The sequence below is a fragment of the Thalassophryne amazonica genome, chromosome 2, assembly GCF_902500255.1.
Source record: "Thalassophryne amazonica chromosome 2, fThaAma1.1, whole genome shotgun sequence".
Classification (NCBI taxonomy): domain Eukaryota; kingdom Metazoa; phylum Chordata; class Actinopteri; order Batrachoidiformes; family Batrachoididae; genus Thalassophryne; species Thalassophryne amazonica.
Window position 1 is genome coordinate 54,922,416 of NC_047104.1, and position 16,265 is coordinate 54,938,680.

A 16,265-nucleotide genomic window follows, 5' to 3' on the forward strand; every position below is an offset into this window, starting at 1 on the left:
AACCACGCCAGCTCTCAAGAACAATGATTAGCCAGTGGGCTCCTTGGACACGCATGCCAGCCATATGGATGCTTGAGCTTACATACCAAAATATACATGCACAAATATAATAACACAACATATGCACTCGGGTATCTGCAGCACACTTTGTTTTTCACATATTTGCAATTTGTAATGGAGCTTGAAGGCCCTCTGAAGACGTCTGTCCTGTGCTGCTCATCCTGTTGCACACATCACTGTATGATATATAGTATATACTGTATATTTTAAAATAAAACTCCTGCTTCAAAATCTATGGAAACATTTGCTTATTCAGTAAAAGGCTTAGATCTGCCATTGGCGGCTCTAGGTTGGGGCTTGATGGGGCTGTAACCCCCTTTCCAAGAATGTCAGTAGCAGCAGCACAAAATTTCATATTTGCCATTCAAAATTCTACACTTTCAGCCTATGTTTTGCATCAACGGCACTCACTGGAAGCAACATGCATTTTCAATATTCTGTGTGTCTTGCTAGCATGCACAGCAGGTAGCTTGAGACACTTCATCTGCATTCTCCGAGTGCACCCTGCTGTTAGTGCAAGGGTCCACTGGAAAGTTCTACCTCTAAAGCGACCATGTCAATAACAAGCAAGATATCAACGTGAAACTGGTACGAGAATAATTGCTTACGTATTGACCATCGCTTCACCGAACTGTTTTTGCCTGCAATTTCAGACATGCATAGAATAGCCTTTGATGTAACACATGTGCACAGCAGATCACAAAAAAAATAAATAAATAAAAAATGCTGACATACATGGACATACTCTTGAAATAACGTGCTGTTACTGAATTCCTCAAGGTGGAGGATTGTGCACCTGTGGGCATTCATCAACAAATGATTGCTGTCTACTGGGATGCGTCTGTCGATGTCAGTACAGTCAGGGGATGGGTGAGGAGCTTGAAGGGTGAAAATCCAGCCATGACAAGTCTGCATGACCAGACCTGCAGTGGGCGCCCTACAACACCCACAGATACACAGCATCAAGTGTGGGTGCAATGACATAGTCCTCACAGAATGTGTGAAACATGACAACACTGTCCACTCTGACTGATATGTGGACATTTTACAAAACCTGCACACATGCCCAAAGCGGGATCATCCTTGAAAAGATGCAATTCTTCCACATGACGCATGATGCATTGCAGCAGCTCAAATTTTATAAGTTTTTTCCACCCCCACCATACACTCTGGATCCTGTGCTGTCCAACATTTTCCTTTTCCCCAAGCTGACAAAACACCTGAAGGAACACTGTTACACTAACTATGCAGAGGTGCAAACAGCTGTGTGTTGCTGGTGCCGAAAGAAGACACCTGGTTTCTTCATTGACGGGATGCAAAAACATTTCCAACATTGGTACCAGCGTGTGTAAAGGGAAGGTGACTATGTGGAAACATAATGGTACTGTCTGATACAGAGCATTCCAAGTTTTCAGGAGATACAGTGAGGCAGTATTTGAAGTATTTGATTCACTGTTGACTTTGCAAGTTTTCTCACCTACAAACAATGGAGAGGTCTGTAATTCTTATCGTAGGTACACTTCAACTGAGAGACAGAATCTAAGAAAAAAAAAATCAGAAAATCACATTGTATAACTTTTAAATAATTCATTTGCATTTTATTGCATGAATAAATTATTTGATACAATAGAAAAACAGACCTTAATATTTAGTACAGAAACCTTTGTTTGTAATTATAGAAGTCAGACATTTGGTGTAGTTCTTGACCAAGTTTGCACACTGCAGCAGGGATCTTGGTCCACTCCTCCATACAGATCTCCAGATCTTTCAGGTTTCAAGTTTCAGCTCCCTCCAAAGACTTTCTATTGAGTTCGGGTCTGGAGACTGGCCAGGCCACTCCAGGACCTTGAAATCCTTCTTACGGAGCCGCTCCTTAGTTGCCCTGGCTGTGTGTTTGGGGTCATTGTCATGCTGGAAGACCCAGCCACGACCCATCTTCAATGCTCTTACTGAGGGAAGGAGGTTGTTTGCCAAAATATCACATACATGACCCCATCCATCCTCCTTTCAATACGGTGCAGTCGTCCTGTCGCCTTTGCAGAAAAGCACCCCCATAAATTATGTTTCCACCCCCATGCTTCACGGTTGGGACAGTGTTCTTGGGGTTGTTCTCATCCTTCAAACACGGCGAGTGGAGTTGATACCAAAAAGCTCTATTTGGTCTCATCTGACCACATGACCTTCTCCCATGCCTCCTCTGGATCATCCAGATGGTCACTGGTGAACTTCAAACGGGCCTGGACATGTGCTGGCTTGAGCAGGGGGACCTTGCTGCCCTGCAAGATTTTAAACCATGACGGCATCATGTGTTACTAATGTAATCTTTGTGACTGTGGTCCCAGCTCTCTTCAAGTCATTGACCAGGTCCTCCCGTGTAGTTCTGGGCTTTCTCAGAATCATCCTTACCCCATGAGGCGAGATCTTACATGGTGTCCCAGACCAAAGAAGACTGCCAGTCATTAACAGTCTTGTGTTTCTTCCATTTTCTAATAATTACACCAACAGTTGTTGCCTTCTCACCAAGCTGCTTGCCTATTGTCCTGTAGCCCATCCCAGCCTTATTTGCCTCACTGTATATGAATCATGTGAGTTTCTTGCTTGTTTCTGAAATAACAGCGTGGGAGGAAAAACTTTTCAATCAGCCATTGTAAGTACGGGCCTTGCCTGTGTAAGTAACTGATGAGCTGGCTTCTTGTCCAGGGGAATTCCACAACTCTCATCCTCCTCATAGTACGATATCTGGCAATAAACACCAGCACCAATATTCCTTAGAGCCTGTTTTCTTTTAAGTGTGATTAAAAATGGATTGTTTCCTTGTCAAACAACATGTTACAGGAACCAGAACCCGATGAAAGTGTAAAACAGGTTTATGACAGGCCATATATTTTGAAAATGTGAAGATAAAAGCCTTGATCTTGACTGTGTATTTCTTAAATTTTGCCATAATTTCTTCAAGTCTGGGTTTTTTTTTTTTTTTGTAGAGCAGGTAGCTGAGTGGATAAGATGCTGGTCTGCCGATATGTAGACATGGGTTTAAATCCTGCTCATGCTACCTGTCTGTGTGCTTGACGCAGACACTTAATCTACATGATCTCAGCCCATCCAGCTATATATCGGCTGGGGAAGTAACCTGTGTCAGACTGGCGTCCCATCCAGGGGGAATCATAGACTCTCATTTGCTTGATGTATGGAATCCGGAGATCAGCACCAACACCAATGAGCCTCAGGGCCTATTATCAGACTTATTTCTTGATTAACAACAATCAATGTAAAAACCAGAACACTCCTGTTTGTCACTCAGCATCAGGGTATCCACTGATTCCAACATTTTCTGTCACTAGTCTAGGGGGAAACTACACTTTGAGTATTGCACTCTTATGTAAGACAAAGGTGCGCTGAGGTTGTTAAAAAAAGCAGTCAAGGACTCATAATAGCTGTATTAAATATAGTCACCTTCCTAAAATAATGGCCTAAGTCATGTTTTGGAAAATGTGACTTAGGTCATTATTTTAGGAAGATGACTACATGATTCACGGATATCGAGTCCATTTCCAACTCAATCCTGCTTCTCAAATTACCCCAGAGAGACCTCAACTAGTTAGACAGACTTTTTGATGGAGTTTCATACTGGCAGTGTGCACACACAAAAGTGAAAACGGGATATAAAAAGGAACCTGATGTCTCCTGTGCATGGCGCTGATAGGGAGGTGATGGATTTGGCCGTGTGGAGGCTGTGAAAATGAACTCAAACTAAAGGGGATGTGGATCAAAGAGAGGGACAGCACCAGTGATCCTCATTAGACTTCCTGAACACCCTCCCACAACTCCCCCTTTACATTACCATTATTAAATAGCAGAGGACTCTCTTAATAAAGTCTATTAATCACACCTTCGGAGCTGGTTCATCGGTTCACCTCTCTGGAGGGTCTCTAATCAATCAAGCTCACTGGTAATGTATTCATGGGAGATGTAAGGAAGGACTTGTTTGACAGTGTTCCAAGGAGGAAGAATTTATTAAGTTCCCTACCACCGGTAAGCCAGTTCAGAACAGTCAAGAATACGCACCCCATCCTCGTCCTCTCTGCCCGTTACTGTGAATAAAAGTCCATCATAATGCTGAAGGCTGGACAAACATTGGAAACGTTCAAAAAAATGTCCTCTCATTAATGGTGATGCATGAAAGTCGTCCTATTGGCATTTGGCAGATATGCTCGGAGTACAAAGGCACTGTCGTACAAGGCCTCTGCTGTGTCGGCTAATACGGGGACAACACTCTCTCGCCATCCTCTCAAAAGCGAGAGAAAATTTGTCTTATTAGTTCACATGAGGCGGTGAAATTCTGTGTTACACCGCTGACTAATGTACAAAGCTGAGAAAGTGCCGGGACTCTGTTAGGGACATGTCAGGGCGTGGAGACGAGGCGTGAGGTTGGTAAAAAACTGGGCCACGCGGTTATTTTGTACACCCACCTTGTTTTCGTCTTCTTGGTGAATGTTTTGACATAGCAAAAAGATGTCAGAATGTAGCTCCACCTGGAATATATTCAATATACATAATATATATGTTAAAAAGCAATTGCCTTTTATAGTTGTATAGGTCAGGTTAGTCTTGGACTATACACAAGTTTGTTTCTGTTGGTGCAACAATGCACTACAGATCAGGGAAAATTATTCTCTGGAAGTACTTTGCTGAACCCTTTAATTCTATTAGGGATGTCCCAATCAGATCACATTAATTAGCATTGGACCAGATCAAGGCTTTTTATTGATCAGTATCACATATATGAAACATGAGTCACACAGATGAGTCTGTGCTCTGTTTCACTTTGTTTCATGACACCGCACTCTGCTAGCTGAGCAGGAGCACCACACTGCACAATTTAAAAGCATTATTACATTCTATTTCACTTCAAATATAAGCCATGTCTACACATTTCTGTCTTGTGCGCATGCGGTACACGTCATACCAGCCAATCAGGGAACATTTTCCACATAAATACACATAGTTCTCTTGTCATTCTGTCTGTGGTTTCCTACTGCTAGCAAGTACTGTGCAGGCCTTTAGTCAGAGGGGCGACGGGTTGGAACCCCTCCCCCCTTTGAAGGAAGGTCCATTTTTAAGATGTTTTAAAAACATTTTTGCATATAATAATAATAATAATAATAATAATAATAATACGAGCAAAGAGCTGCGCAAATGGCGCAAGCTTGCTCATGGTACAGGGACTCTCAAACAGGAAATGTGAAATTGTGAGTCCACAGTGAAACTGGAAATGACAACTGTTGAACACTTCCTGGAGCTACAGCAGAGGATATTAACCTGTTTTACTGTATGTCGGTTTTACTCTGGTATGTTTATCCTCTGTAAGGTTTTTGTGTAACTTTTTTGTTTGTCTCAATTTAAAAAAAAAAAAGAAAATAAAAAAAAGAGGAGTGCTCTCGTGAATAAAGCAGATCTCACAGGAATTCAGTGCACAGTTGACACTAAAACAGGAAATGCTAAATGTTGAGTCAACATTGAATCTGGGAACACCAAAGTGGGAAGTTGCACGCACCTTGACGGCACATTAGGTCAGTCAGTGACTATGTAGTGTGAAAACTGCATGAGGTTTTTAGCCATGCTAATGCTCCCCAAAAGCACTTACTGAAAAAAGTCTGAAGGACCTAAATGACATGGTGAGATGCTGATGAGCTTTGTGAGCTTTGCTTGTTCATGTCTGCGACATATACATATTAATAATAAGAATAATAATTATTATTATTATGAGGATGAATGTATTTTAACAACTAAAACAGACAACAGTGTTTGATCCATGTTGTTCAATCAATATTACTGTGTGTTCTAATTTACTACTATAATTCTGCATAAAGTGTAATTGATAAGAGCCATGTAAAACCAGTTTTGTTTACTTTTTTGGAATATATATATATATATATATATATATATATATAATTAAAAACATTAAGGAGCTGTGTAAACTAGAGGTAGGTTTTTTAAATGCATTGTAGAGCTGTTCAATTTTCAAGCATATCCACAACCAACAACTCATCCTCCCACATCCTTTTACAGCATCACAAAATATATATCTTAAAGATTCCTATTTAAGTTGGGTAAGTTTACATTTGTACTATCATCATCTCAAAAATGGACCGTGTCCCACCTTTTCAGGCAGACCAGAGTAGGTTTATTTGGTCCACACCAAAGTTCAAATACGTGTTCTACTCAGGTGAACTGAAGCATAACAGTCAGACTGGTTGAAACAAACCAAACAGGGGAAGTGGGCCTTGTGGGGCCCCAGAAACCAAATTAAATTTTCATCTACTGATACATTTTCAACATCTCCTGGAAGAACAAATCTCAAAATTAGTGCATATTTAAATGATCCTGTATTCAACCTTTCATTTAAACTGTCAATGATGATGTTGAAATAACAGAATATGATGTAGAAGTAGGACCTGGAATGATTTTCCTTTTAATTGTAAACCAAATTATGCATTAACTCAGAACAATTAAACTACATGAAATTCATGAAGACTGTTAAACCATGTCAAAAACCACAACTAAAACTTGTAAAATATTTTAAAAATCAGGGTAAAATATCAATAACATACCTTATAGTAAAAAGCCACACATTCTTGTGTAAATTCCTGTAAATCCGCTCAAAGCCACAGTGTCTTTTTTCCCATGAAAAAAGTCTACATTAATAAAAACTAATTTACATTGTTGTGTAATTTCATGTAGCCTAAATTCATTCAAAGCCACAATGTCTTTTTTTTCTAAAGAAAGTCTAGATTAATGAAAGAAAAAAAGGCACATAATCTTTTCTGAAATCCTGTTTGAACAGCACAATGTTTATTTTCCAGAGAGAGAAACATTCTTACCAGTTCACTTTTCCTGTTTATCTTTCAGGTGTGTTCATGAAGCCAGCAACAATTCCATGGATTCTTGTCCTTATCAGACTTTTTCAAACCGTCTTTCTCGCCATCTTCGCTCTGTCTGATGTCGCTCCGTGACACAGACATGCTGCAAAATTCTTCTTTCAAAAACTTGAAAGTTCTAAAAGTCTGCGATGTCCACATGCTACGTTTAGCTAAGCTTCGCACAGGAGCCACACAGTGTCACCGCAGCAACCAACCAGTCCCGCTTTACGACAACTGTCGCAACAGCTACGCTTTGAGTGGCATTTATTCTCCTCGAAACTCCGCGGATCCGAGGAAACTGATATGTATCTGTAACACACAGATCAGTGTCCGAAGACTTATAAAACTTACACGATGTCGTAAAAAAAAGAATGCTTTGCGATAAGCATTTTAAAAACTCAGTAACAATCACGATTAAAGAGTACAACACCCCACCCATGATGAAATCCGCGGAATCCGCTGAGTTTTCACAGCCCTGGAGTGGGGTGCAGCGTCTACACTAATTGAACAGAAAAAAATACTGAAAAATATTTTCCCTGCGAGTTAACACCTGCAAGTGAGACTCAGACAACACAACAGCACATCAGCAACAGTGAACCAGGTGGAGACAACTCAGGACTAATAGCTTTTTTTTTTTTCCCCAAAATTACATAATTTTAGCCAAAAAGTTTGAAAATGTTATTTTCCCCACTTTCAGCTTCCTTTTCTTCTTCTTCTGTCTATTTTATGATGGGTGGCAAGCAGCGTTGGGGTGCATTACTGCCACCTGCTGTGTTAGAGTGTGGACCAGAGTTTTCTAGAAAAGTAAGAGAGGGAAAAACACAACTTTCCCCTGCATTCTAAATTCTGTAGAAATTTGTATAACTTTCAAATAGTGAAGCAACCCTGCCCTCAGGTCTCCTTGTGTCCCTCATTAACATTTGTCATTCTTGAAATAGTTTTGACAGTGAATAAGGATGTCCTCCAATGATTCCTCTTTATGACATTTTAAGGACTGAGTCCAGATGGACTTGGTTTCGAACCCAGACTCCAGACCATCAGCGTGGGAATGTTTTGGGTTTAAGCCTAAAGAGAAAGGTGAGCCAACGACACCGGCAATCAAGCAAACAAGTCTGTCTGTACTTCAGACCAGTTTTTTTTTTATTCATTCTTTCAGTTGTGTTCTTTTATTGATTTTGAATAATTATTTTCAGGATTACATTAAAGTCAGCGAAATAATTTTGTCTCCAAACTTTAATATCTGTTTTAAGACTCTGAAAAAAGGTGTACAATGTGAGCCCTATAAATGCTCAAACATCAACACTAAATACGTACACTGCTGTGTGAGGAAAATAAGAAGGTACACTTTCTGAGGCTTAGCTACAGCTAGAGGAGAGGAGTGGGCACCCAAAACCTTCGGTGGCTTTGCTTTGTCCTGAGGAGGAACTGATAGAGAGAGAAAGAGAGCGAGAGCTTGGCTTCAAAGCCACATTTCCTTAATTGCCCCGTAACTTGGTTCTGTCTGAAGCGTCTGAAGGGGGTTGAGAGAAGTGCAATCTTTCAGCTGGGTGAATGGTAAAAGCCCTGATGCCTCTCTCTCTCTCTCTCGCTTGACACCTACACCCCCCCACCCTGCACCAACCCCTTCACCAACTTGTTGCCATTCGGATCCAGTGAAAGAATTTCTCTCTCTTACCTCCATCAACAAAAGGCGTGAAATCAGCGCCCTCCCTCTCACCCGCTCGGCCCCAGAGAATGTCACTCCTTCTGGGCCTTTTGTCCTTTGCTCAGCTCGGGGAAACACAACAACCCCTCTCTCCCTCCGCCCTGGCTATTCTTTAACGTATCCCTGCTGCACGATCGCATTCTTAACGCTAAAACTGCCAAAGAGCGAAAACACAGGAGTCGTAGGACGTTTGTAAGCTCACACCGTGCGGCGCGGTGGCCTGTACGGAGGCGGTGAAGGTATGACGTGTGTGTACCATCATGCCTTCTTGAAGGAGGTATCTGACTCCGTGTCAGTTGACACTCAGGGCAGCTCCGCTCACGGGCTGGGCGAGCCGTAGGTGGGGGCGCGCTCGATGGTGCCTCATAAAAGGATTAGTCCGGCGCACAAAGACAGTGGGCCACTTCGTAGCCTGACTAGACCCACAAAGGAGATGACATTTGTCTGTCTCCGTGGCCGGAGGGGATGTGGCAGAATGGTCCAGGCCTGGGCGTGGGAGGAGGAGGAGGAGGTGGCACCCACAGTGGTGCTGCAATGACAGAAGGGGCGGATGAGGTGAAACCAGAAGACTGACCCCCTTTTGGAGCGGCCTCCACTTTCACAGGGCACCTCAAAGAGCTGCTCCAGTGTTTATTTACTCCGTGCTTTTTCTCCCCATTCACACAAAACTCCTCTGATGGCTCCATCGGAGGCACCCTCTCACCTCCTGGTACGGCCGTCCACCAGGCACTTGGAAAGACGGTTTACATTCTCTTTCAGTGATTCCACCTTTCTCCCATTTTTTTTTCCATCTTTTGAAATGGCTGTTTAACAACACCCCCCCCCCCCCCCCCCGCCCTTTTGTTTTTGCATTGAATTCCCTACACAGTAAATTTTGTTGAGTAGAATTTACTTTGCCAGGGCAAAATTTGGTCCCAGTCCAAACAGAGTTGAACAAACTCTATCATAGAGTGAAATCGACTATATCATTATGTTAAATTCATTTGTACATCTCTAATAAGAGTAATTTTTTTTATCATGGTAGAGTTGATTTCACTCCATGATAGATGCATATGGGACCAAATGTAGTAACGGAAAAGTCAGTTTTACTCTGTAAAATTTACTGTACATTTCAAAAGTAGCATTCATGATGTTATATTATCACTGTTTGCCAACAGAATGATGATTAATGAATATGTGTGGAAAGCTCACTTTCCCCTCCACCTGATCCTGGATAAGCGGTTGAAGATGAGTGAGTGAAGCTTGCTTTGTCTGAGACAACACAAGATCAAGCATGGCATTTTATGATCATGCAACACTGAAAAATGTAACTAAAGCACGAGAAACCCTCTTGTGCTTTATCAATTCCCCATGACATTATTTCTAGGAGAACATTAAAGTTTAAAGTTTTAGTATTTTGACAGTAGAGTGGCAAAGTATTGGCTTGGGTCCCTTTCCTATAGCCATGGTAACAGACACAAGTATCCCCTGCATAAAATACGCATAAAATGTTGGGTGTCATTGTGATGGATAAGGATGCCCCCCCCCCCCCCCAAAAAAAAACAACAATCAAAAAAAAAGTTTGTGCAAAGTGCTCTGAATTTGCACCACTTTTTTGTTGTTGTGGTTTGGGTTTTTTTTATGCAAAAAAAAGTTTGTGTGTGAAAATAATTGTTTTTCCCCAAAAATAACAGTTTTTCACAATTCCAAATCTTTCTGTTATAAATTAATTTAATGAGCTGATTCACTGTGTGACAGAAATAATCATGTTGGAAAAAAATGTGTAAAGTCTCTGTTGGCCTAAAATATTTTCATGGTATTGCTGTTAAACCTGAGAATGAATTTGAAATGTAACTGGTTGTTTTGTCAAATCTAACAAAGTTTAACTTTTGGTATGCACATATCATTTAAACAGAAAGAAACTCACAGGCCATAAAAGTTTGAGTTGTGCAGCTTTAAATGTTAGATTCCAAAGGCACCCATCAGCTAACTTTGCTTCTTTATGACTGCAGAGCCTGGACCTCAGAAATAAGAAGAGGAGTCAATGTTGATCATTGCTCATTAGCCAGGAGAACATCCACTTAATGTAGGAGGAAACGAGTGACACTCCATGGCCTGCTCTCTCTGTGTGTGTGTGTCATTCCATTTGCTCTTTGGAACAGGGAGCGGGACATAAGCACCAGTGATTACTTTGTTTCAAGTGAAGCATTTTAACGCTTAATTTCATGCAGTGCTCAGAGGAGAGCAGATGTCCTCATGAGCCAACATCTCTGAAGAGATCACACACTTATATCTTACGTATATTATTATGTTTTGCCTTCACTTGCACCTTGCATTGACAGAATCCTGTAGACTTTTTGATACTTTCTATATTAAAGTGATGTTTTTAAAAGTGGATTTTATTTTAATGTTGCATGTCACTTTTTCCTGTTTCTAATAAAGAAAAAAAGTTGCATTGTGTTCTTTCGATTTGCAGCCATTTATTTCCACGTATTGAAACATTTAATACTTATGGTCACTTCATTTTCTTTTCGTCATAAACTTATTATATTATATATCCTTTCATTCAACAACGGGAATTTAAAAACATTAATTAATAAATGACACCAGTCAGCCTCATAAATATGTATTGTGCGCTATGACAAGTAATTGATAACACGAAAAAGAGAAAGAAAGAGCGAGCGAGAGAGAGAGAAAACTACCACAGGGTTTTGTCGTTCGACTGGTTTGTTTGATTTATTTTTATCTTTTATCTTTTCATCTGCGTTTTGAACTGCAGAAAATAAGGTTCCCGTCCTCACTGACCACGTGATTCCACTCCAGGAGCGTGGGTGTGATGGACTGTGTGCGCGTGTGTATACAAGCACGCCCGAAAGTCCTGCAAAATTAATTTTCCATTCATTTTCACGTTCATAACTAATTGTGTAAATTGTAAAACAAAAGAAAACTGCTATGAATTAATATTTTCTTAGATTTTCTTACACAAGATTAATATTAAAAATCTGATCTGTGCCTAAAGTGTTTTAGAATTTTGGTAAAATTCTAAAGGATACGAAAGGTGTTTTCTTTTCCTTTTAGCTTTTCCCTTTTTGCTCTCTCAATTGTTTTTCTTTTAATTATTGAGTCTCTTACTAATATAAATGATAAATAAACAAAAAATACAAAGAGACCGAATGAGTTGTCAAATAAAATTCATACCATGTGCAATCTTCAGGGCAGCCATGCCTCATAATAAATATATTTTTGTTGTTCGTTATGTTTCCCAGGAACTGAAAATTACATTAGGTTCATTGTGAATTTTTAAACTACTCAGTCTGCTGTTCTGTAAACATAGAAATATGTTGACAAAAGTATATATTTTAAGATTAATATTTCGAATGCTTGGAACAAATGATTATTTTGCATAACCATTTTTTACCCAAGCATGATGTTTTTTAGATGTTAAAATTGAAAACAAAAAAAAATAGCGAAATAAAAAACATAATGATTGATTTTCGATGTGTTTGCACATCATAAAATTCCACTTGAAAAATACACACGTTTGTGACAGTTTTATAACCATTTTATCAACTGTTATTTTGCACTTTTAAATTAAAATAACAGTTGCTGCAACAGACCACGGCACAGACCGACTGTAGAGGGCGCTCGAACACTAAATTTAGATGAACTTCCACTGATAAGCGCTCAAACATGCAAGTGATCTTATCACGGATAAACAAAATAAATGACGTATGTTATTATTGCAGCGCTGCCGTGTATTACAATCACAACAAAGAACAGGGAATGTGTTCAGTATTTATGGTCAACCTCTCAGACCAAATAAAACATTTTGCAGGATAATTGCACCGCAAAGATCAAAATAAAAATCCATATTTAGGATCAAATGCGCCACACTGACAAAAGATCCTCTAACAGCAGTGCAAAAGGAAAATTAAAGAATTTTAATGCCATCTCTACGCCTCAGTTAAAAAAGCCTCAACATTAATATCCAATAATTAGGCGTAAGTATCACAAATATATGATAAATCAATCGCAGCTACGCCGGATGACGTATATGTTCCAAAAGTAAATAAAAATAAATAAGTAAAAATGAGCGCAAAAATAAAATCATCATCATAATAGCAAAAAGCAACAATCCCTTAAAGTTGCAGCAGTTCATTTATTAGCCAAAATATAGAATTTCTTGTACAATTTGGTTCACAAGTATGTACATATTCTTAACTTTATATACAAAACATTTGAACAGCAAATCCTCACAGAACTTACAAAAAAAAAGAAAAAAAAAGGGGGGGGGAAGAAAAAAAGAAATAAAACTCACAGACTACAGGTTCATACATTATTACATTAGCAGTTTTACACAGGACATGCTTACAATGTAAGTACACAGAGATGTATTATTCTTATTTTACAATCCATATTCAAATTAAAAATAAAAAAGGCGCGTGGCGGGGGGGGGGGGGGGAACAAGAAAGAACCAGCTGCTTTCAGTTGGTTCTAAGGCCTAAAATACACAGGGGTATTTCTTTTTAATTAAAAAAAAAATAAAAGAGAGGGAGTGAGACTAATAATAGTCTGCGTGGTGAAAAGCTAAAACACAAAGTGTTATAAAAGTGACAGTTGCCTTTTCACAAAAAGAGCCTGATGTTCATTTGCATTGAGCTCATTTGCATGACCGAAAGTGGAATAAACAGGCCTGACGAAATAAGCGCTGCGCACAAAAATAATAACGAAATAAGAATAATAATTAGGATAAACACCCAAATTGTGTGAGAGCATCAAAAACAACTCTTTCTTACTCTGAACTGAGTTTTTTTTTTTAATTTGTTAACTTTTTCGTTGCGTCCAAGGCACTAGATTTATCAGAAATATGAAAAAAAATACATGTGTGTCAGTTTATTTTTTATTTTTATTTTAAATCGTCTCGATTAGTTAAAAGCCGCGTGGAAACCGCGAAACACGCGCCCCTTAATTAATTAGTGTGTGTGTGTGTGATGAGAGCGCAAACGAACAAATAAAACTTTTTATTATTATTATTAAATATCCTGGCGCACACTTTTTTCTCTTTTTTACAGCCTCTGTGGGGTTTGTTTCTCAACCATAAAAAAACACACACTGATAATCACTGCGGCCTAAAGCGCGAATAAAATCCACCAACAGGAAACGAAAAAGTTGAAAAATACAAAATAAAAGTGTTGTCTGCTGTCTGTCTCAGTGTCGGGGACATGTACCTGTGACTGCAGACTCTGAACTATGACTCTTGTCTTCTGAGTGCCTGCTGCTGCTGCTGTACAGAGCCAGGCCCGTGGCCGTGGCCTGGTTTGCCAGTCCCAGGTAGTGGTTCGAGTTCAGTAAAGCCAGCTGATGCGCTGAGAAGGCCCGGTTGGTCCAGTTCTGGATTTTCCCCACGGGACACGAGGAGAGGAGTCTGTGCGGGCTGATGATGGTCTGCGCCGCGGGCCCAGCGCAGCTGTTGCCGTTCATTTGCGGCGATTTGCGTGGATTGTCCGGTGCCGTGGCCGTCTCTGCTAAAGACCAGATCTTTGGCTTTTGCGCAGGAGCCTGGTTGTTCTCTGACGGCGGGGACGCCTGGTTGAGTTTGAGCTGCTCCGCGCTCGCCTGGTGGGACCTTTTGAGTTCCAAAGGATGGAGGTGGTGGTGAGTGTGGAAGTGCTCCCCTCCTCTCTCCACGTCTTTGCCATCCTTCCCCACCGCTTTTAGAAACCTCTGGTCGGGCCCTTGTAAATCCTCATAGCCGTCAGAAATCTCAGAGTCACTCCTCCCGTCGAGTTTGATGTCTGAGTGCAGGTCGTCCTGGTCATCCAGGTCGTCCTTGCTCTCAATGTTCTCCGTGTCGATGTTCTCCAGGTCGATCTCCTCCTCGTCCTCCCTCTTGTCGCCCTCCTCCCCCTCGTGGTCGCTGGTATAAACGTTGCCCTCCTCGTCTGTGCGGTTCCGAGGGGCCCAGGTCATCTTGTTCTCCTTCTTTAGCCTCCTCCTGGCGTTGGCGAACCAGGTGGACACCTGCGTCAGGGTCATCTTGGTGATTATGGCCAACATGATCTTCTCTCCCTTGGTCGGGTAAGGGTTCTTGCGGTGCTCACTGAGCCAGGCCTTCAGGGTGCTGGTGCTCTCCCTGGTGGCGTTTTTGGGTCTGGACGGGTCACCGAACTGGTATTGACCATATGGATAAAAAGCAGGGTGGTGGTGGGCAAACCCTGGGTGCTGAACACCGGGACTGTCCTTCAGCTCATATTGAGCGCCCTGCAAACACACACACACACACACACACACACACAGACACACACGCACACACTTTACCTCAAACTGATGCGCACATATCAAATCAAACAATTATCAACTATGATCTAAAACTAAAACATTAATTAAAACATTTGAACAGTTTTTAAAACTTCTGATCAAGTTTTTGCGCAATTTTAAAACTTTTTTTTTTGCTATAAATGAAAAAACGCAAACTTGGCGGCGCGCTTAAAGTTTGCAGAAAAATAAAAACTTTTCTTTTCTTTTTTTTTTTTTTTTTTAAAGACGATAATAATCACTTACCAACTGGTTGAAAATTGAGATATCGTTGGAGTAGGGCAGAAAGGCTCCGTAGCTCTGCGCCGCCGCAGCGAACGGAGATCCGTACATGGACGACAGGACATTGGAGAGCGCGCCGGACGGGCTCAGGTCAGTGGCGGTTCGGCCGTTCCCGGAGATCCCCTGACGCTCCGGCGGGTATATCGGTCGGATGTACTGATATCCCAGTTGAGGGAAAGACATGGCGGCGCGGGAGGAGAAAGGGAGTAAAAGTCTGCGGCGGTCTCACAAAGACAGAGTTGCGCCTCGATATGATCCACTTTTACAGTGTGCGCCACAAAAACATGCAAAGTCTGTATTTCCACGGGAGCGGCAAAACGATCCGGTTGCGCTCTTTTCTTCTTCTTCCTCCTCCTCCACTCTCACTTCTCTATTGATCTGGATGGACTAAGGTCAGGTCCTTACAGATTGCTTTAGATTATTGGGACTCCCTTGCTCAGATTGACATTTCTAGTCGTTTAGAAGCCCCTCCCATTTCTCAAATCTCACTCCTCTTATACACACTGCACGCCTCTCTCTCTCTCTCTCTCTCTCTCTCTCTCTCTCTTCCTCTCTGACGTCGCGAGCTCCACGTTTGAAGCGAGGTTTCAAATCTCATTTAATGGCTCGCGCCGTCTTTTTCATTTATTTATTATATGTTTTGCCGCTTCCGTCCTGCAGCGCAGCTTTTAGTGTTAATTAACGGCTCCGGTTGATCATTTCCACAAGTCTCTCTTATCGATTGACTTTCTGTCTGGGGCTTTGCTTTTTAATTCGAACACAAAGTGAAGTCTTTTTCTTTATTAAACTGACGTTAACTCGCTTTGCAGAGTTGCAAATGGGAGCTGAGCATAATTTAAACTATGTTGTTGTTTTAAATTTACATTCCATAAAACTAAAATAAATAAATAAAAATCATGCATCACACCCACAGTATGCTTTGCAAAATAAATAAATTTACTTCTTTTTTTTGTGATGTATGATCACAGGTTTTTCCCCACTTTTTTAACAGAGTTTGAGGTGTT

General features: G+C 40.9%; 1 protein-coding gene across 1 annotated transcript; it reads right to left on the bottom strand.

Moving 5' to 3' along the window:
* Positions 1 to 12,803: 12,803 nt before the first annotated feature.
* On the bottom strand, positions 12,804 to 15,718 carry irx3a (iroquois homeobox 3a). Its single transcript, XM_034186285.1, has 2 exons — positions 15,226 to 15,718; positions 12,804 to 14,925 (listed from the first exon to the last, which is right to left on the bottom strand). Exons 1-2 carry the CDS (start codon positions 15,442 to 15,444, stop codon positions 13,873 to 13,875), a joined length of 1,272 nt encoding a protein of 423 aa, XP_034042176.1. The 5' UTR covers positions 15,445 to 15,718; the 3' UTR covers positions 12,804 to 13,872.
* Between the last annotated feature and the right edge of the window lie 547 nt (positions 15,719 to 16,265).

Bases quoted from the DNA above. Each gene is read 5' to 3' on its own strand.
- irx3a (XM_034186285.1), bottom strand. From the start codon at position 15,444: ATGTCTTTCCCTCAACTGGGATATCAGTACATCCGACCGATATACCCG. The intron at 14,926-15,225 runs GTAAGTGATTAT...GTGTGTTTGCAG, and splicing joins TCTCAATTTTCAACCAGTTG to GGCGCTCAATATGAGCTGAA.